General features: G+C 39.5%; 1 protein-coding gene across 1 annotated transcript; it reads left to right on the top strand.

The window, feature by feature from the left end:
• Nucleotides 1-3535: 3535 nt before the first annotated feature.
• LOC137874072 (receptor tyrosine-protein kinase erbB-3-like) lies at nt 3536-21116 on the top strand. Its single transcript, XM_068712705.1, has 29 exons — nt 3536-3902; nt 9805-9956; nt 10310-10496; nt 10812-10937; nt 11041-11106; nt 11322-11440; nt 11717-11858; nt 12026-12139; nt 13122-13239; nt 13394-13467; nt 13565-13655; nt 13841-13858; nt 14760-14956; nt 15043-15175; nt 15338-15431; nt 15634-15788; nt 15867-15920; nt 16014-16155; nt 16238-16357; nt 16456-16554; nt 17081-17266; nt 17354-17509; nt 17667-17742; nt 17868-18014; nt 18671-18768; nt 18916-19110; nt 19206-19274; nt 19432-19693; nt 19913-21116. Exons 1-29 carry the CDS (start codon nt 3815-3817, stop codon nt 20701-20703), a joined length of 4269 nt encoding a protein of 1422 aa, XP_068568806.1. The 5' UTR covers nt 3536-3814; the 3' UTR covers nt 20704-21116.
• The last annotated feature ends 489 nt before the right edge of the window (nt 21117-21605 follow it).

Below are 21605 nucleotides of genomic sequence, written 5' to 3'. Positions count from 1 at the left end.
CTCAGCTTGTTCGGTTCTGATTTTGAGTCATATATATTGATCTGTACTGAATGATTTACAGCTTTATTTCTCTATGCTGTCATAAGACGGCGTTTGCACCACAGTTTAAAATGATTAGGCAAAAGTTTTGTCCTTTTTTCTGCCAGTTTACTTGATTCATATTTGGTGGTAGATTTCTCTGGTTTTCTTTTGGGTGTTAAAAACATTGATGTAGACTGTGTCTGTGAAACAATGATAATCAGTGCCAACAAAAAAACAACTTGATGATTCACTGTACCGTTATAGTTACACAAGTAGATTGAAAAACGGTGAAAACTATGTTTCAATGCTGAATGCAAGGAGACATCTGTATGTGATGTAAGACAACAAACAAAATCCTGCTGTATTACAAATAAACCCATTTTCTCTATGAGCTGTCTCATGAACTGTGAGTGAGTGTTTCTGATGGATTTCATATTAACATCTTAAATCCATGTTCACAAGTGACTGAAAAGGTGGAGAAGATCTGTCTGTGACAAGCTGCCACCAGAAGAGGGCGGCCTTTAGCAACAGTTTATGTTGTGATTCAAAGCATCAAGAGCTGTGTCTACATTTCATAAATCAAAGTAGTGGCTAATTTATCTGTTTGACCCTCTTTATCATCTCAATAAAACACATTCAATATTGTTTTATTGATAGCAGTGGGGTCTGTGGGACACCAAACAATGAGGAAGTAAAGTCAATCTCAACAAACCTCACAGGTTAAAAGGGAAATACCAGTATATCAGTATTTTTAAAATACTGTCCTTAAAGTGGGCTGTTTTTAGTTGAAGAAATAAATAACAAATTTGCCTATCAGAATTTCTTTCAGGCAGAGTAGAGTTTGGTTTTAAGACCAACATGAGAAACTATGGGACATGCAACTGTTTATAAATTAAACAGCTTTTAAAAAACAGTTTTGAATAAAGCATTGAAACACATCCAAACAAATTCATAGAATTTCCTGGTCTGTGGGACGGCTGTTTGGAATAATGGCCCCAGTATTTCTGAAATCTTGACTATGGCCATGTCTTGTAATGTTTCTGGCTATTTTTCTTTATAATTTTGCAACTTTCAGAGTATGTTTGATTTTGACAACCATGGGTTTCAGTTATACTTTATCAGTCTGCTGAAATCACGTTTACTGTGAGTAGAAAAGCACATTTAGGTCAAGTAGACTTAGTAGTTCCTGTTTACCTGTTGATGCTTATAATTTGTAAGACACACGCCAGGAACACGTTCATCATAATAACAGATTCCTGACAAATGCTGAATGTTCCATTCTGTGTGTGTGTGCGTGTGTGTGTGTGTGTGTGTGTGTGTGTGTGTGTCCTTTGCTACTTTTTTTATTGAGAGAGTACAGACTGAACACATGTAATGTTTACAATCTTTTTGTGTGTCCCTGAATTTATTCCGCTCCTCAGCAGGCTGTTTCTGTGAGGAAATACTTTTGAAAATGACTTCCGGGTAGTGGTCAAATATTAACCATTTGTTTTCAACGCTGTTTTTACATTTCAAATAACTGACTGGAAAAGAAGTAGATGACTTTTTCTGATGAACTGGAGACATTTTTTTGTCAGATGTATAATTCTATGGAATTATACCTGTTTAGATGGAGAAGTTTGTATTGCGTGTGTGTGTGTGTGTGTGTGTGTGTGTGTGTGTGTGTGTGTGTGTGTGTGTGTGTGTGTGTGTGTGTGTGTGTGACAGAGAGACCGGAGCTGCAGGCAGAGCCAGTTTCTATAGAGCAGTTCAGCTGGCTCGCCCACTCTTACAGGCGGACGATGTTTGCATGAAGCTTGAGTGTCAAACTGACATGATGACATGAGATAAGATGGCTGGCTTCAAGAAGAGCACTTCCTGCTGTGCAACTTGGCTTGGTTTGTAAAGCAGTTAGCTGACGCTGTTATCTCATTAAATTAGTCCAAAGTATATCAGTAAGATCATGCAGCAATAGAATGATGCAGCAATAAAAACAATCTTATATTACCAGGGCACCAGCAAAAAGGAGTGGAGGGGTCAAAGCCTGATCTTAAGACAACAGACATATGAAATGTTTCGTGAGGATCAACAGTGACAGAGTGACTTATACAAAGGAGCAGGAGGAGAACAGACAGTGCTAGAAGAGGTGTATTTTTTTCTTCTTCAGGACAGTACAAATGGTCCATTCTTTGTTGTTTGGTTATGAGGAGGAAATAGGAATTGACTCACCTGTTCGGACCGTAATAATATGTCAACTCTGTATTTGCATTTTCACAGTGATTGAGCACAAAAATGTGAAGAGTTAAAATTATGTGCACACAATGTTCAATAAATGTATGACAAATGCAGAATAAAAGGGGAAATGTCACCCCTGCACAGCTTCACCCTCGCTGCTGTGCAGGTTATTCTGCACATCAAGTCTGAAAATCAGTGCAGTTTTTTGAGAACGAATGTCATACTTTGTCACAGGTTTCCAAGTGCCTGGTACCAAAAATCATGCTCATGATAAAATATGCCTCTTACTGAGCTCAAAGTGCCGTGTAATCACAATGTTCCTAGTTTGATTGTGACCTTTGTTGGAGATCATCCCAGTTAATATTCGTCCACATCGCCCATCTTAACAGTCAAACTTTCAAAATAAAGGCAAAATGCTCCACCATCACATTGTTGTGAAAGCTCTGCTGTGTAAATGGTCACAATGACAATCTTGGTGGGACTGTGCAACCTAGAAACTGCACACACAACAAGTTGCAGTTTGTTGTTTTTTTTTGGGGGGGGGGGGGTATTTTCCCTGTACATTTATACATTTGTACATTTGGAACATGTACTTCGAAATTATTTTCCTGCTCTTGGTTTTTTTCTGTATCGTCCCAGAACTCAACTTAAAATAAAGTGAGATATGAGTGTTTGTTGTCTTTGTCTCTCAACTTTACTCCTCACTATAATATCATCCCTCACACTTTCCTACTGATTTTATTTAAATGTTATTTCTGTTTTGTAAATTCTATTTTGTTGGTAATTCTACTTTTGGCCTGCCTGTGTAACATGACATGCTTTTATTGTGAAGCACCTCATAGGCCAACTTTTGTTTGGAAAATTGCTGAATAACTTACTTTACTGCAGACCCACTGTGGACTATAACATCAAAAGCCCTCCTCATCCAAACTATTTGGCCTTGCATGAACACCTAACGAATGATTCATATTTTTATTTTACAAAATAGGCCCTACAAACTGTTTTCATACACAATATTGATCAATAAACCTAAATTAACTATAGGAAAAACATTATTGAAGACTGACACCTGCCCCTGAATGCATCCATTCATGTGTTTCATGGCCAAAAGCATCGTCATTTCCCTGGATGTGGAAGAATGAAACTCAGCTACTGAATCTTCCAGGTTGTGTAAGCGCCGTGCAGGCCCTCCCACATAAATCAGTGCCAGAGAAACAGACTGGCCCGTCACTGATTGGCTCCACGCTGAGCTCCAATCATTGAGCTGTAGTGATTCCTCTCACTCGAGATGAAGCGGACAGCTCGTAAAGTTACGGCTCAGTTAAATGTCAAACAGAGAAAACACCAACAGGTTTTCACTATAGGGCGGATTTCCGTCTTCATTTCAATACTAGAAGAAAGCTAAGAAAAGGAATAAGAAAGACGATTGGGATTAACTCAACAACTGTTGTTTCTGAATGGACTCTATCAGGTTAAAAGGACCGAGCACGATTTTCGATGCGAAAAGGACAAACGTCTTCTTATTAATGTAATGGCAATGTTTGTTTAAAACGTCATCAGCTTGGAAATTTTAGTGAGGATGACCGCCCTCATGAGGAAGGTGCAACAGATGCTGTGCGTCCTGTTGCCGTTTGCTCTCCAACTCTGCAGCGCGCAGACACAAGGAGGTGGGCACACACACACACACACACACACACACACACACACACACACACACACACACACACACGCGCGCACAACTTTTCTGTACAGAATCATCCCTTTTTTATTCTCAAGTTTCCCACAATATATTTGACAAATCCATCCGAACACCTGGATAAGAGTTGCTCTCTAGCCTGCTGACAAAACACCTGTCCTACCTCACAAACCACACACGAGAACCTGTTCCGCACACGTACAACTTGTTTGCTGTGAGTCACCCGCACCTCTCCCACGACTCTGTGTGGGCTTTATCATGTTTGACTCAATTGTTTCAAGGCTTTGCAACAGAGGAGCCCAACCTTACACCGCATGTTGACTGACAACCACAGTCAGCCCAAACGAGATTTCCTTTAAAATGAAAAAAAAAATGCTCTCTGTAAAATTGTAAATCTCCTTTAGAGTAAGTATTCTGATTTACTAGTTAAGTAAAACTATACTACAATGTAAAAAAATGAATAATACTAATTAAAAGTCCTGCTTTAAGTCGTGAAAGTGCATACTTAGCAGAATGCAAAGCAGCAAAACATCACAATTGAGAGACTGCAACTTAGTATTGTTTTGTTGCCAACAATGACTCAAATAAATGTAGCTAAGTAACACGTGTAATACTTCCCTCTGAAATATAGTGAAGTAGAAAGTAACATAAGATGGAAATCCTCAATTAAGTCAAGATTGCACTTGAATAAAGATCTCCATTAAATGTATTGATCTGACGTGTTTGAGGCAGAGAGAGAGGTGTTGTGATTTGAATCCCAGCAAGACTCTGTGAACTTTGACCTCGTGCTCTTGTTGCAGTCACCTGGCCGTAGGTGAATCGAGTGGTGCTCTGATTAAGAGAAAAGCTATGTGAACATGAGATCATCGATGCTTAGGCCGCTGATGCTCAGGTGACAAAGCCTCTGGCACCTGAAGTAAAAACGAAGAAAAAAAAAAGTTTGATCATATGAGAAGGAAGATTTGATTGTTTGTAAGAGGTTCTGTACTGTAATGATGCTATAAATGCATTCTGAAATCCATAACAAAGTATAAAACGTACTAAACTAAGTTAACTTGGTGTGTACTTAATGTTTCACTAAACATTTTTATATTGAAGAGAAGCATTGATGCAAACCTTGATTGAAATATTTGCTTGTTTAGAGTTAGTAATGTCCATAAACTAATGACATTTCAGAAGTATATTATCTCCCATCAGCCATTAAGCCAGTTGTTGAACAGGATTTTGTTGTGCAGTAACCATGTAGTTATGAAAGAGATTGCTGTTGTTATGTGGATGTAGGTGTACCTGTACGCCAAACTTTTGATGAACATGTCTGTTGTAATATGAGGTTAATTGGCCAACCATACTAAAATGAAATAACCAATGGTAATATTGTTTTTTGTGTGTGTTTGGGGGCACTCGTGGTGTCTTTTTAGGTTAAACTTCAAAGCCAGTTGTCATGTTAGATCCTCAATGCACTTTTCTGCAAGAATCAAGTGTTTGATTATTAAGTGAAAATGCTTTTCAAAACACACACACGCACACATTACACAAACATGTTCACGTTGTAAATAAACAACACAGCTATAGCTAATTTGTAGCACTTTCATTTTCAAATACAGTTGTGCCAACAGGAAGTGAATTTTGATTCTAAAAATATTATCATGACAAAATAGTGCATATGCCATGTCTCAGGGTTTAAATGTGTGATGTTTCAGAGGGGGCTCATGTATCAGTGTAAAAGTAGATTTCATATCTTTCAAGAAAACAACAATAGGTGGTGCCTCTTTAAAGTGCTTCTGTACTTTTACAGGAGTGACATCCAAATAACCGACCCGTCAAACTGAAAATATGCTGCCGCTCCTGTTAGCAAAGCATGATGTTAAGTAACTCTCTGTGTCTGCCTCAGTCTGTTCACCAAAGTCTGAGCAGTCCTGCATGTTGGGAACATACAAAATAAATATTTCTGTTCATTTGGCTGTGAAACCACGAAATTAAATAGTTCATGTGCTCAGGTGTCTTTGTGTTTGCGAGTGTGTGTACGCTCACTTGTGAGGTATGCAGTAATCTCTGGCACATTCTGTGCCAAGTTTCTGTTTACCTCAGTCATCGTCTCAACCGCTTTATTGAGCTTGTTTATCTCCTCCTCCCTCTTTTCTTTTCTTTCTCTCCCTCTCTTCTTTCTGAAAAAAAACAGCTGAACCTGATCCGTGTTGTGTTTTTGTCATGTGTTGGGTTACACTTTAGTGCTGAGAACAATGAGTCCATTTTGCTTTGAGTTCATGTCCTGTATATGATAGTTAGTGATGGAATAAGTAGGAAGGCAGACATGCAGTGTCTGAAAAGAGTGAGGAGACACACAGAGCGTGAAGTGTCAGTATAGACAGCAAGAGGCTTCTTGATGCACTAAGACACTCTTTCAAAATAGGGCCATTGTGTGCATGTGCATGTGTAAATGTGTGTGTGTATTAACTCTGAACCCTCCACCCCATTCCTTTTTTCTCCATCATCCATCTGCCAACACTGAAAGTCCTCCTTTGACAGAAAAAACCCCACTCAGCCTGTTGAGATTTCTCGGCTTCTATAGCTAGAGCTCGTGCATCGTCTGTATGGTTTGTAACACACTGTATTGCATGTGTGCACACCGGTTTGTCCTGCTCTGGAGTGAGTTGTGATTGAACTGTATACATACTGTACATACTGTACATACTGTGGCGTGTGGAAGGTTCTTGAACATACGTGCGCAGATGTTCGCGAGTATTTCCCAACAGGCAATTCAAAGGGTGCAAAGTCAACAGCAGCAAGTCATCCACTGATAGCTTAAGGTGGGGTTGATATAGAGCTTCACCCTTGAGCAGCTCATAAACTGACATCATTTCAATTGAATGGCTTTTAATGAGCAAAAGTTTCTGAAAGCATGTTAGTCAATGCAACTCATTGTGATAACCCTGATATGAAGCAAACTATAAAGAAATGGCCTATGCTACAGCATGCATAGAAGCAAATGTTAAAGAGATGATGGCATGTGTCATTAAAGGGGTGCTCCAGTGATTTCAGTTATGTAAAGTCGATTGACTTGCAAGAAACAGATTTAAAAAGATATGGTCACAACTGAGGCCGAGATAGCCCAACACACTTCTCTTAATGCAGCTCATTAGTCTATAGTTATGCTGTATTTATGTTACATGGTAAAGACAATTATTTTGAGATGTTTCTGACAGCTACGATGTCTCCCATTGGTGAAAAGAACAGAAGATTGACAACAAACTGATGGGAAACATGCAAAGCCACACTGACACAAAACGTGTACACATTATCAAGATATTTGCCTCTGAGCCTCCTGCCTCCACTCCCACAATACTGAACGTGAATTGTTACATTTAAAGAAATCAAAAGCAGCTCGTCATCCAAGGAACAATGTCCTGATTATTCTTGATAATCCACAGACACCACTATTATGAGTAAGACGTTATTTCTGGAAAGAAATCCTTGAGTAAAATAAACAAAATTCCATTCACTACAAGACTTTCATAAAACTAAAATATTTGCACGACTAGACACCATGCAATGTGTGTTCTGTAATTTGAGTGAACTGACCCTTTAGTGTAATTTGGTACAGAGCCAGTTCCTCTGAACGCGATGTTCTCAGTAACACAATAAGGTGACTCTTATCAGGACTTGATGGACGTAGGACATGCTCGTTGCATGCATCGCTCTCTCTCTCTCTCTCTCTCCCTCTCTCTCTCACACACACGCACGCATACACAAACACTGTGCTTTGACTCCCCTGCTTTGCCTTGTGAGGTTAATAATCATCAGCCCTTTATGCCCTTGTTGATCCTGTTGTTGTACTGGGCTCCATTTTGACTCTATTGTCAGTAGAAGGAATGTGTTTTTGAATATGTAACAGGTGTGTGACGAGTGTAGCAAAAACATTCCTTAAGTCCTTAATGAGTACAACAAAATCAACAACAAGTCAACTGGAGTTGACTGGTTTATGAATATGCTTAGACTGAAATAAAAGGTTTCAGTTCCCCGGAGTAACAAAACAAAATCAATATTGCTTCTAGTGATATCCAGTTACTATACAGTTTTATTTTCTCCTGTTTTGAGACATTAGCCATTGAGATTTCTGCCCCCATCCCCAGTGAAATGGAGGTGCATGGGATTTTGTTTGTGTTGTACAAAGAATTAGAGATTACTGTATTTATCTAAAAAAAAAATCCAGAAACAGAGTCCTAATTACTCTGGATAATCCACACACCTCGCTGTTTCATTGGATACTTTAAACTACTGTCTAAAGAAGAAATAGTCCCTGGATGAAAACTGTTGACACTGTATTCTTATTATCCAGAATAACCATAACAGTATTTCTTGGAAGATATGTTGCTGTTGATTTTTTTAATTTAGATTTTCCAATGCTGGGAGCACTAAATGAAATTTCATATCACAAAATCTTGACAAATAAAACCAAAATCATTAACAGGGTAGGAAGCAAGAAAATATTTTTTCTGTAATGTTAGGAACTAGTAATGTCTTCATAAATTCAGATTCAGATAAATTATTTGGAAATTTCAATATTACACCCGTATCATTGTTGAACATAATATGCTGCTGTAAAAGCCTCTGTTCTCTGGTATCTCCCGATAAAGCCCGACTCGCAGTCGGGTTTCCAATTCATCCCTAAGGTGCTGGATGGGTGAAGGCTAGTCAAGCTCTTCCATACCAAACTGGGAAAACCATTTCTTTATGGACCTTGCTGCAGGAAGTCATTGTCATATTGGAAATGCGCTATTATATCAAAAAACATTGTATGCTGAAGCTTTAAGAGTTAAGTTGAACTGAGGAGACTAGACTATTGAAAAACAACCCCAGACTAAAAGTATGTGGACATATTGCATCTGCACAATGTTTACGTTATCCAGTACGTGTTTGTATTTTTAGTCAAAGTACTTGACATTGAGAACAACACTCGTGTTTAATTCTCTGTCCTCTCTATCCTTCCCTTTCTCTCTGTTGTTTCTCTCCTGTCTGACATTTGAATAGCAAAGCAGCCTTCAAGTGACGCTGACTGGCTGAACTCCCCACAGACCATAAACAAGGCCTTGTATGTTTGTCTCAGAGAAGGACATGCCCGTGTAGAATCCTCAGCTTGTTTCACACTGTTACAGTACATTCATTGATATTGTGCGAGCAGAGAACACAGTGGTGGTATCAAGCATACACTGTTCCCTCATAAATGATTTAACAGACTCATTTTATTTGTATTGTGATACAATTGCGTAAACATCAGTGAAAGTTTTTCTTTTTGACTTTTGTGATGCTATACCCCTTTCTTCTCATTAGGCAAAGATACATATACTAATAAACTACTGATGGCTTATGATACTGTCTTTAAAATGCAATGAATACAGCTGTTGTTAATCTACAATTTTCTTATTGACAACAAATCCCACTACTGTTCTTATCAAGACATGAAGTGAGCCAGTAACAACATGGTTTGCAGGATTTTAAGTTATTAGCATGGTTACAAATGTCAAAGGTCTTTTGAATGAGATGTTCTTAATTCTTTGACAAAACCCAGAATTTCAGGGTTCACTTTGGCTCTTTTTATAAAAGACTGCAGTGCACTGTAGTTTAAATAAAGTTTATATTTGTTGAGGACATTTTCAGTTGTGGATTAACACATATTTGGGGATTGTGAGTATTTACAGCAGTGTGTAGGATCAGCTGAATGATTTTTGGACAGTGGTAGAGGAATAAGCCTGACGAGGCCTTGGATAAACAGCTGTGAAAAGGATCCATTTTTTGTTGTTTTTTTGTTGTTGTTTTTTTGTTCATGGGATCTAGACATATTGACATTAACAAGACTTTGTTCTCTGCTTTTGCAGTTTGTTCCGGCACCAAAAACGGTCTGAGCACGACAGGAAACTCCGAGATCCAGTACAACCTGATGAAGGAGATGTACACCGGCTGTGAGATTGTGCTGAGCAACCTTGAGATTACCATGATGGATCACACCAGAAACTTCTCCTTTCTGCAGGTGAGGCTTTGAACACATGGAGTCATTAACTCGGTACTACTTTCACAGAGCTACTGTGTATGTGTCATTGAGAAAAACTGCAAGGTAACCAGTCTAGACAAGGATATGGATTGACTGATGCCAAATCTTTGTCACTGTCTGTGGTCTCAGATGCACAGTGAGCTCATTTATGTCCTTTTCAAAATCAATCACAGTCATGGTGATTAATGACAAACACAAGCAAAACACACCTCTGCTGCCAGCATGTTGTGACTGATAACAATCACTATGACTAACAAAATCAGAGCAAAGTCAGTGTTCTTCTGAACACCTGTTCTTTAATTCCCTCCTCTCATTATTTGCTAACCCTGCAGTCTATCAGGGAGGTGACAGGCTACATCCTGTTCGCCGTCAACGAGTTCAGCCGCCTGCCGCTGGACCACCTGCGTGTCATCAGAGGCACCACGCTGTATGAGGACAAGTACGCTTTGGCCGTGATGGTCAACTACCAGAAGGATGGGAAGCACGGCCTGCAAGAACTGGGCCTGACACACCTCACAGGTACACAGGAAGTCACTCAGTTAGTGTATTCAAGAGTGGGTGGATGGATAAGGATGTGACACTCGGTTACTGTTGGAGCTCCCACACCCACACAGTGTAGACACACCTTCACAGTGCACCGGTCGTCGGCGAGCTGCGATGTGTGTAGTCGCAGTAATGTGAAGTTCCTGGAATGTCTCAACTGCCAGTGTAACATGAGCTCCAGCACATTATACTGAGTTTGTATGAGTGGTAGTAAAGGATGAGTCATGGGCGAGTTCAGGCTTGCTTTGGTAATTGTCTTTCCACATTTAAATGTTTGTGTGCCGCCCACAGAGATACTGGAGGGAGGAGTCAAGATCATCCAGAACAAGTACCTGAGCTACGCCCCGCAGGTGAACTGGGCGGACATCGTGAAGGATGGAACAGATCATATCATGATTGAGGGCAATGGGCCTGAAAGTGAGTGCAAAGAAGGACACACACAAGCATCACTTACTTTCCACTCCTTTGGTCTGCTTAATAATGTAAAAATGCATCTTCTGATAATACATGTGTATTGTAGAGCCTTGTGACAAAGCATGTGGAGACCTTCAGTGTTGGGATCCAGGAAATGAAACGTGCCAGATCTGTGAGTGACATTTACTTCCCATGGATCAACTCAGTTCTGTAATGCAGTAACCATGGTGTCTTTTTTTTTTTTTCTGAAATAATTGCCCGTATATGGATGTGGTATGAGGGGGCATGGAGAGACAAATAACTATGAAGAGGTGCCTTGGTTTAAAAGAGTTTGTAACCACTGCTGCAATAGATTAACAAATTAACATACCCTCAACTCTCTTTCAGTGACAAAGACTGTGTGCGCCCCTCAGTGTAACAGCCGATGCTTTGGTAGAAACCCAAGCGAGTGTTGTCACATTGCATGTGCCGGAGGCTGCACTGGACCCCTGGATACAAACTGCTTTGTGAGTCTATTACTTCGATAGGCCTATTAACACAGAAGACATTCTGACACATCACAGCAGAAAAATCACAGGTGTATAACATAAAATGAATGATGGCTGAATTCAATTTGGCCATTACACACTGGCACATTTTCGTAGAACAGAGCCATCATTATGTGCTTTTCCTGCTATGACTAGTCAAAATGTCTGCTGTGAAAATAGTTTATCATAAATATAAAAAAAACATATCCATATGCTGTATTGCTGACAGTGCTGTCTGTATGTGAAATTTTTCAGGCTTGCAGGAACTTCAACAACTCGGGCGCCTGCGTGCCTCTGTGTCCTCAAACCAACATCTACAACAAGCACACATTCAAATTGGAGCCCAATCCCAATGCCAAGTACCAGTATGGCTCCATCTGTGTGGCCCAGTGCCCTGGTGAGTTGACACACGCTGCCTTATATGTTCACACGGACTCACAGTTTATATACCGTTGCTGTTCTCCTTAGAGCATCAATCCACTTTTTATGTTCATACAATACTTTGTTCAGCATTCAAAGCTTTTCATAAAGCAGCAGTTGCATTTTTTTGTTTCTTTTTTAAAGCTAACTTTGTGGTGGACGAAAGCTCATGTGTAAGCAATTGCCCGTCTGATAAAATGGAGGTGGAGAAAAACGGAGTGAAAAGATGTGAACCCTGTGGAGGCCTCTGTCCAAAAGGTATATTTAATTCAACATAGAAGACAGTTGTTTTATGCAACTTAGAGACAAGCGGAGCTAACCGTGTCCCTGGTGATTATATTATATTATATTATATTATACTGTACTATACTATACTATACTATACTATATTATATTATATTATATTATACTATACTATACTATACTATACTATACTATATTATATTATATTATATTATACTATACTATACTATATTATATTATATTATATTATACTATACTATACTATACTATATTTTATTATATTATATTATATTATATTATACTATACTATACTATACTATATTATATTATATTATATTATATTATATTATATTATACTATACTATACTATACTATATTATATTATATTATATTATACTATACTATACTATATTATATTATATTATATTATATTATATTATACTATACTATACTATACTATATTATATTATATTATATTATACTATACTATACTATATTATATTATATTATATTATACTATACTATACTATACTATATTTTATTATATTATATTATATTATATTATACTATACTATACTATACTATATTATATTATATTATATTATACTATACTATACTATATTATATTATATTATATTATACTATACTATACTATACTATATTTTATTATATTATATTATATTATATTATACTATACTATACTATACTATATTATATTATACTATACTATACTATACTATACTATACTATACTATATTATATTATATTATAATATCTGCTGTCAAATAAATGTATTTTAATAATTGTTCCCAATAAGATGTGGAGGAGTAGAATAAAGTAGCACAAAATGGAAAGTGCTCACATTTATAAGCACAGTATTTGAGTAAATGTACTTTTGGTACTTTTGGCTGGTATTTCCAGCACTGTGCTGGTTGGCTCTAACTGACATCATATGTTCTTAACCTTTTCTTCTTCCTCTTCTTCATCTTGCTCTCAGCTTGTCATGGCACAGGAAGTCCAACCAGACAGACTGTAGATGCTCTTAACATCGACAGTTTCATAAACTGCACTAAGATCCAGGGCAGTCTGCACTTCCTGGTGACCGGGATCGAAGGGTAAACTCATACATAGTCCAACTCATCCATTAATTAAATTAATTAATGAATGATGGTATTTAATAGGATAATAAGTATTTCCATCTGTGCTTTGTGGATACTTTTTTTGGAACAGGTATTTATTTTTTCATCTTTTCTTCTTCTCTTTTCAAAGTGATGTTTACAATGGTGTGCCAGCCCTCGATCCAGAGAAACTGAAAATCTTCAACACTGTTAGGGAGATTACAGGTGTGATGAAACCTTCAATATTCTTTTGATTTGTATGTCACCTCACCGTGTTTACAGTCTGGTTAAGTTCTCTGGAATGCAATGTCTTTATTTTCAGACAGCCTCAGTATCCAGTCGTGGCCTGCAAACATGTCTGACCTGTCAGTCTTCTCCAACCTCCAAACAATTCAGGGCAGAACACTTTACAAGTGAGCAGTAGTTGTTTTCTCTTTTTGTTCTAACATTGTTTTTGTTTCTCTTAATGACTAAGGTCCTGTTATTATCGTGTTGTTTTATCTTTCACTACATCGCAGACTAATAAGCATCACTGGCATGAATCTGATGTCTTGTATCTCTTTGTTTCCTTGTTATACCAAATTGTTACCCAATGTAGAGGACCGAGCTCTAAAAGGTACAGTAAATATTGAACATATGTCCGCCTCTATCCGCCTCTTCATCTCGGTTTGAAATCATTATTCTTGGTTTATTTTTCATATATTCTCATATTCAGTACTGGGATTGTGTGATTGAGATGGTGGTGGGTGCAACTCTTTAATGAATTCACAAGGTTTACTTGCATGCTCTTTCTGATGAAAACTGATTGGCTATTTGGCTGCAAAATATTGGTATGTGATGTTGTATTTTATGGAAGCAAAGAAATAATTTCAACCTTATAAGCAGCTGAACTCCTCATTGCAAAGTTTAATCACTTCTGACTACTCACATAATGTAAGGAATATAAATACCAAATTCTTTGTTTTGTAGCTTTACATTGAAAAACATTTACTTGTTTATATGTGGTTTGTATTTCTCCTTGATATTTTCAGTACGTAATTACAAGTTGTGCAATATCAAAGACACGGACATAGAGGAACTCTTGTTTTTTAAGCTTCACAAATTCAGACAAACAGAACAGAAATACAACTGCACTGAATTTGAGTCAAGTAAAAATATTGGATGGGTGAAATTCACTCAGGCTACGAAGAATAAGCGATAAGCCTGAATAAAATCAGACCTGTGTCCGATCAGTGAATGAACTGTCATTTATATTTTTGAAAAACTGGAAAACCCTGGACACTTTAATATTTGAAAAGTGTATTTTTTTTATGAATTTGTAAACCAAAAAGCTATTTTATACTGTAAAAAAAACATCAAACCTTACAAATTCAGAAAGATGTTCTACAAAGTAAAACACCCAGTTGCGCATGAAATTATAAAGAAATGTCTTTGCTTCCATAGTGATTTAAACAGAATCACAACATTGTCAAATATAAATTTCTTACACAGCATTTATTTTCTATCTTCTATCTCAGGGGCTACGCTCTTCTGGTGGTGAAGATCCGCTCTTTGACCTCGCTGGGGTTACGCTCACTGCGAAAAATAAACGGCGGCGGCGTCTACATCACAGTAAATAGGAAGCTCTGCTACCAATACACCGTTAACTGGACGCGTATCTTGACCAGCGGCTCTCACCTACAGCTACGCCAGAACAGACCAATAAATCAGTGTGGTGAGTGGGGGAGGATCATTTTTTAACCAGCTCATTTGTCAGTGTTTATGATGATACAGTATTGTTTTGTTCTGTTGTGTTTGTAGTTGATGAGGGCCATGTGTGTGACCCCCTGTGCTCCTCTGATGGCTGCTGGGGCCGGGGGCCAAACCAGTGTCTGTCTTGTAAAAAGTACAGCAGGGGAGGAACGTGCGTGCCAGACTGCATGTTCTTAACTGGGTGAGTCTTAACAAAAACAACATTGATATGAATGATATAATTCCCAGTGTTTGTCTTAATGTGAGTAATGTTTGCTGTGGCGTTACTGTCCCAAGGGTTTCAATGTTATCTGCAGTCTGTTGAAAGATTTTGAAAGTGATTGACTTTTCGCTCTGACTGCAGAGAGAGGCGGGAGTTTGCTACTCAAACAGGGGAGTGTATGCCATGCCATCCTGAGTGTAAGGTCCAGGGGGGGAAGCAGACCTGCACAGGCCCGGTATGATTCTCTCTATTCAGTGAGACAAACAGCAGACTGAACAGTGATATTCACAAAACGACTTCTCTAATCTCAACAATTCTGTTGTAGTTACTTTGGGTTGGTTGCTGCCACCTAGTGACATAATTATACTCAATATTACCACTGGCTTCTGTCTGCTGTGCTTTCGTCTGTCAACTAAACTGTCCCTACGTCTTTTAAGGGAGCGGATCAGTGTGTTGCATGTGCCAGCCTGCAGGACGGTCCCCACTGTGTGTCCTTGTGTCCTGAGGGCTTGATGGGAGGGGAGGAAGTTATATTTAAATACCCCAACAGGCAGGGCAGCTGTGAACCGTGCCACGTCAACTGCACCAAAGGGTGAGGTATGAGTGAGTTATTTCTGTGTATTCATGTGTTTGTGTTTGATTCAAACTTACCTCTTTCCTGTGTTTATAGGTGCTATGGCCCAGGAATTGGAGAATGTGGGGGGTCTTCCCGGTACCTTTCCGGGTAAGTTGAATCTGACATGTTTTATGTAACTTAGACATTTTGATTTATTAACAGTTCATGTGATATCTCTTCTTCCTTTTCATCTGTCATCAGACAAACGACCACAGCCATCGTCCTGGGAGTGATTGCCCTTCTTTTTGCCTCATTCTCTGTTTTCGTGCTGACTGTTCTGTACCGTCGAGGTCTTGCCATCCGTCGCAAGCGAGCCGTGAGGAGATACATGGAGAGCGGAGAGGTCAGTCAGAGTCTGAGGTCTTTACGATGTTGTTATACTTCAGTAAACATTTGTTTGAACACATGATCTGTGGGTCTCTCAGAGTTTTGAACCTCTGGATCGTGGAGAGAAAGGCTCTAAAGTCCATGCTCGGATCCTGAAGACCACAGAGCTCCGTCAGATCAAGCTGCTGGGTAATGGAGCGTTTGGATCAGTCCATAAGGTAATGTTGATTGTGGCAGTTGTCTATTCCATCCTCCACTTGCACATTTGATATTGATTTAACACATTTTGAATCCGTCTCTATTTCTTACCACACAGGGCATTTGGATCCCTGAGGGCGATACAGTGAAGCTTCCTGTGGCCATAAAGACGATTCACGATCGAACCAAACGGCAGACCTTCTATGAGCTGACGGATGTAAGAAAACATGACTTAAAGGAAAAGATATTTTGTGTGCCAAATACTCACTTAAAGGTAGGCGTGAAAGGTGAATCTGAAAGGTTTGTAGCTTGCAACTTCGAGGAGTCATCTTGGATTCACAGAAGTTCCTGGAGTCACTTAAAAACAAAATAATAATAACATGCCGTAACTTATCCAAGGAAACTTCTCAAATCACTCCTGCAGCACTTCTCAGATGATCTGTATGTGAAGTAGGTTTTCAAGAACTAATTTCCCCACAAGATTTATTGGCAATATGAGGATTATTTATCTGTGATATATGGAACATAAAGAGGAGTCTAATATGTTGCAGGAGCTTGATAAATGTGAGAGGTTTATTTGGACATTATGATGTTTAACCTTCTTGAAGAAGCAATCTTCAAACTTTTCACAGCCTACAAGAAGTGAATATTTGATACTTAAAGTATTTAAGTATTTCTTTAAAACCTGAATTAAAGGTTGTAATTTATTTTAAAAGTCTGTAATAATTTACTGCTCCCTGTAGCACATGATGACCATTGGAAGCATGGACCATGTTAATGTAGTCCGGACCCTGGGTATCTGTCCCGGGGCCAGCCTGCAGCTCGTCACTCAGCTCAGCAGTCAGGGCTCCCTGCTGGAGCACGTCAGGAACTGCAAGAACAAACTCAGCCCGCAAAGGCTGCTCAACTGGTGTGTTCAAATCGCAAAGGTAAAGGACCAACCTTTTTTTGTTTGTCTGCGGAGGCTGTGTGTAGAGCACTAATTGGTCTTAAACGCAGTTGTCCTTTCTCATCAGGGGATGTATTACCTGGAGGAGAACAGGATGGTCCACAGGAACCTTGCAGCGAGAAATGTGCTCCTGAAGAATAATTACACAGCCCAGATCTCAGATTACGGCATTGCAGACCTACTTTACCCGGATGACAAGAAGTACTTTTACAATGAGGTCAAGGTCCGTAGCCTGGTTGAGAAAAGATACTGAGTAATATGATCAAAGTTCATTAACAGAGCCTTTGACATGAACTTCTTTTTGCGCACATTCACTGAACACATGTTCTGTTGTTTTCACTGACGTAATTAATGAAGACATTCTCTTTTTACGTCTTTAGACACCAATCAAATGGATGGCCTTAGAGAGCATCTTGTTTCGCAGATACACACATCAGAGCGATGTCTGGAGTTACGGTGAGTTTTAAACCAGTTTACAAATCCCAGTTGAGTGTTAATGAAAACAGAGGTGGAGGTTTGGATGTTCCAGCTGCACCAGTCATGCTGTTTCATGCCACATTATATTTGTCCCCTTCATTTAGGTGTGACAGTGTGGGAGATGATGTCCAATGGGGCTGAGCCGTACACTATGATGCGCCCACAGGACGTTCCTGATCTTTTGGAAACGGGCGAGCGTCTGTCGCAGCCTCAAATTTGCACCATTGATGTCTACATGGTCATGGTCAAGTGTGAGTGCTTGTCTTCGATACTTCTTTTACACTGGTCTGACCTACAAAACGAAAGCAGTAATACAAACGTATGCGTTTAAGACATGATAGCAGATGAATCAGAATGAAACACCTCAGCGACTATTGGATTCAGATTCGGATTGCAATGACATTTTGTACAGTCATGATCTCCAGAGGATGGATCCTATAATTACTTTGGTGGTTGCCGGACATTTTCTTTTTCGCCACCAAAAAGTAAATTTTTGAATTTTAATAAATTGTCCTTACAAACATCCTTACATGTCCTTACATGTCAGCGCCATCATCAAGTCAAAATTTAATTTGTCCAATACTTTGGTTTATTCCCAAATACCTACAAAACTAATGACTCTCACTTCAGGCTTTGTGTTTAGATCAAATTAGCAAATGTTAGCAAGCTGCACCTAGACAGTGAATATGGTAAAACATGAATACCTGCTGCTTAGCATTGTGAGCATGTTTAAATGGTGACGTTAGCACTTAGCTCAAAGCATCGCGGTACTATCTTACAGAGCTGCTAGCATGGCAAAAGACTAAGTTGTGTTTATATTGTATTTAATTAGTTTCAGATGCTCCTTATGGTGCGTTGTTTTCATAGAAACGAGTGGCAAACTATGGCTTTCATTTTTTATTTCAAGGTTGGATGATTGATGAGAATGTCCGTCCAACATTCAAAGAGCTGGGAAATGAATTCACCAGAATGGCCAGAGACCCGCCTCGCTACCTGGTGATCAAAGTAAGAAAGGATTTGTGTTTGTCAGTATAGCCACCCAATCGGTACAGCACTTGTTGTTTCTGTGGGCAGAATAGTTCTGTTTATTGTGGCACTTTAGTAAAATCGTACATGCAATATGCTAATTTATGTCTCACTTCTGTCCACCAGGAGGACTGCAACCAACAGGACTCCGCCCCTGATGAACTAGCCCAGCGGAGTGCAGACCTGGACGACCTGGACGATCTAGACATTCAGCTGGAGGAGCAGAAGGAGGAGGCGGTGGAAGATGGTATGACTCGAGCCCCTCACTACTTGTCTCAAGCCAGGAGCCTCAGCCGCCTCTCCAGGATGGACACTCCCAGAGTAAGAGACACCTCTTCCTGTTAATTTCATCGCCAGTTTATATCTGGAAATGTCTTTTCTGTCACTAAATCACACTCCTGTCTTTTCTTGTAAAGGTGATTATTTCGCCATCAAACGTGGTGGGTTACCTGCCTATGACCCCAGGTTTTGACAACCCAGGACAGGTAGCTAAAACAGTCTACTTTTAATATAAATTGTTTTGTGTTTTGTGTAACTGAGCATAATTAGGTTATACTATTTAAATATATTATCAACATCATCCTACTGCACATTCCTCTTGCCATTTTACGAATGCAGGTGTGTTTGTGTTGCCTTGTATAGGCCATGTGGCAGTCACGCTCTCGACTAAACTCAGCCCGCACTGTGTCTGAGAGCTCGGAGGGCTGCGGCACAGCAGTGGAGCTGGAGATGAGTGAGGACTTTTCTCTGGCTGGTAGCCTGAAGAGACGACGTCAACGCGAGGACAGCGCTTACATGTCGCAGAGGGACAGCTTGTCCGGCGGGCCACCAGAGACTCCATCACCAGAGATGGAGGAAGAGGACCAGAATGGATATGTGCTTCCTGGAGACAGCCCAGAGAGAGGTGATAGCATCATTGGAAATATAGTATATTGAAATTATATTGTCAATCATCTTTTCTCTGAAATGGGTTTATATGTCTGGGTTAGTTCTGCTGAGTCACAGCCACCCTTTTAAAGAATGAATACAAATTGTCTAGGTTAATAGTATGTTCTTCATAGCTCCTCACACATTACTCTCCTGCAAACCTCACTTTATCCACTTTTCTTTCTTTTTTTGTCAGAAACCCTACTTTTCTCATCTCGGGCCAGTCCTGGTAGGATGGGTAAGTCTCATTCGTCGGGCCTCCTGGATGACCCAGATGAAGAAGAATATGAGTATATGAACAAGCAGACATGTGTAACAGCTGTCTCGCCCAGGCACAGCAGCAACCGGCTGAAGCCGAACAAGAAGCGCACCTCCTCCGTATCGTCACAAGCGACAGCGTGCTCAGGTGACACCACATCGTCTGTGGAGGTCCGAGGAGGTCACACAAAAAGTAATCACAACTCTGATTCAGAGCAGCAGGGATCTAATGAAGTTGAATATGAATACATGGACATCAGGGGTAATGAAAAGGATGAAAGCCCTCCAGTGCCTGACACTCCTTCTCGTCCGACAACACAAGCAAGGATGGGCAAAGAGGAGGAGGAGGAGGAAGAGGAGGAGGAATATGTGGAGGACAGTAACTATCATTACACAAACAGACAGCCGAAGCTGCGTCAAGCTCTTCGAGACAAGAAGGAGCTGAAGATAGAGGGAAGGGACGAGGACGAGGAGGAGGCGTATGAGTATGAGGACATGGACTCCTTTGCTGCCCTGCGGCCTGGAGATGCTGTGGTGTACCACAACCTGCAGAAAGGCGGAGAGGGAGCAGAAGGGGGCACAGAGGATCATCAATCTGGGTTTGAACCCTACGTAAAAGTGCGAGCTGGAGTCAGGGTTGGGGAACCTGCAGCTGTCGACAAATCCTTTGACAATCCAGACTACTGGCACAGCAGGATGTTTCTGAAGCCCAACGCCGTGCCTACATGAAGAACATTTTAAATCTCATGAACTTCCCTCTGAGACTTATTCATGAAGGACTTGAAACAGGAAATGCAATCTAAAGCCATGTTCATAATGTAGCCTATGACACAATTTCAAAAACCCAACAGGCTCGACTTTTCAACAGGCTCTGCTGCCTGTTAAAGGCCAACGTTATTTCTTGTATTCGGGATTGTAATTTGGGGCGTTTCCAGAAATAAAAGCACTGAGTGTTAAAAACACTAACGGAAATGAACAGAATACAAGCTATATTTTTCTGTTTACATTTTGAAATTAACAAAACTTTTCTTTTTTAGGAACAAATGTGTTTGTTTGAAATTTTTACTTTTTATGTGATGAGACCTCTTTTAATGATGGTATATGAAATACAATTTCTACTCATTAAAATATTTTTAACTATTCTGAAGCACCAACTTTTTATTTTAACTTACCTATATAACATGACAATGTTTTCAATGTGTGAAATGTGGGCTATGTTCTTCAGTCAGGTTTAATAATGAATGTAGAACATATTTCTGGACCTCAACAGTAATTTCAAAAAATAATTCTGTGTCTTTTGTCGATTTATAGACATTTGGTGTAGCGGTTAATGCTCTCACATGGGTCACTGGGTGAGTTTCTGTGCTGTTCTGTAAATGTTGCCTCTTAGGTTCAATGAATGTCTTTCCAGAGCTTTCAGCCACATATCATGGCCTTCATCAGAGGATTGAGTATGTTCAACTTGTCCTAGGGAGTTTCTGTCAGCACTTATGAATGATTCCTTTTTAAATGTTCATATGGCACCTGACTATTATTTTATGTAAACTTATCCTTAAATACAACGTTGTCATTGACATTGTTGAACAACGAATTGATGGATATTTTAGGCAGCATCCCTGCATTTTGGCGGG

This window comes from Cebidichthys violaceus, unplaced genomic scaffold (genome assembly GCF_023349555.1).
Source record: "Cebidichthys violaceus isolate CVI_PGR_0920_01 unplaced genomic scaffold, fCebVio1.0.p SCAF_17, whole genome shotgun sequence".
NCBI lineage: Eukaryota > Metazoa > Chordata > Actinopteri > Perciformes > Stichaeidae > Cebidichthys > Cebidichthys violaceus.
This window is presented reverse-complemented; position numbering and strand designations above follow the sequence as displayed.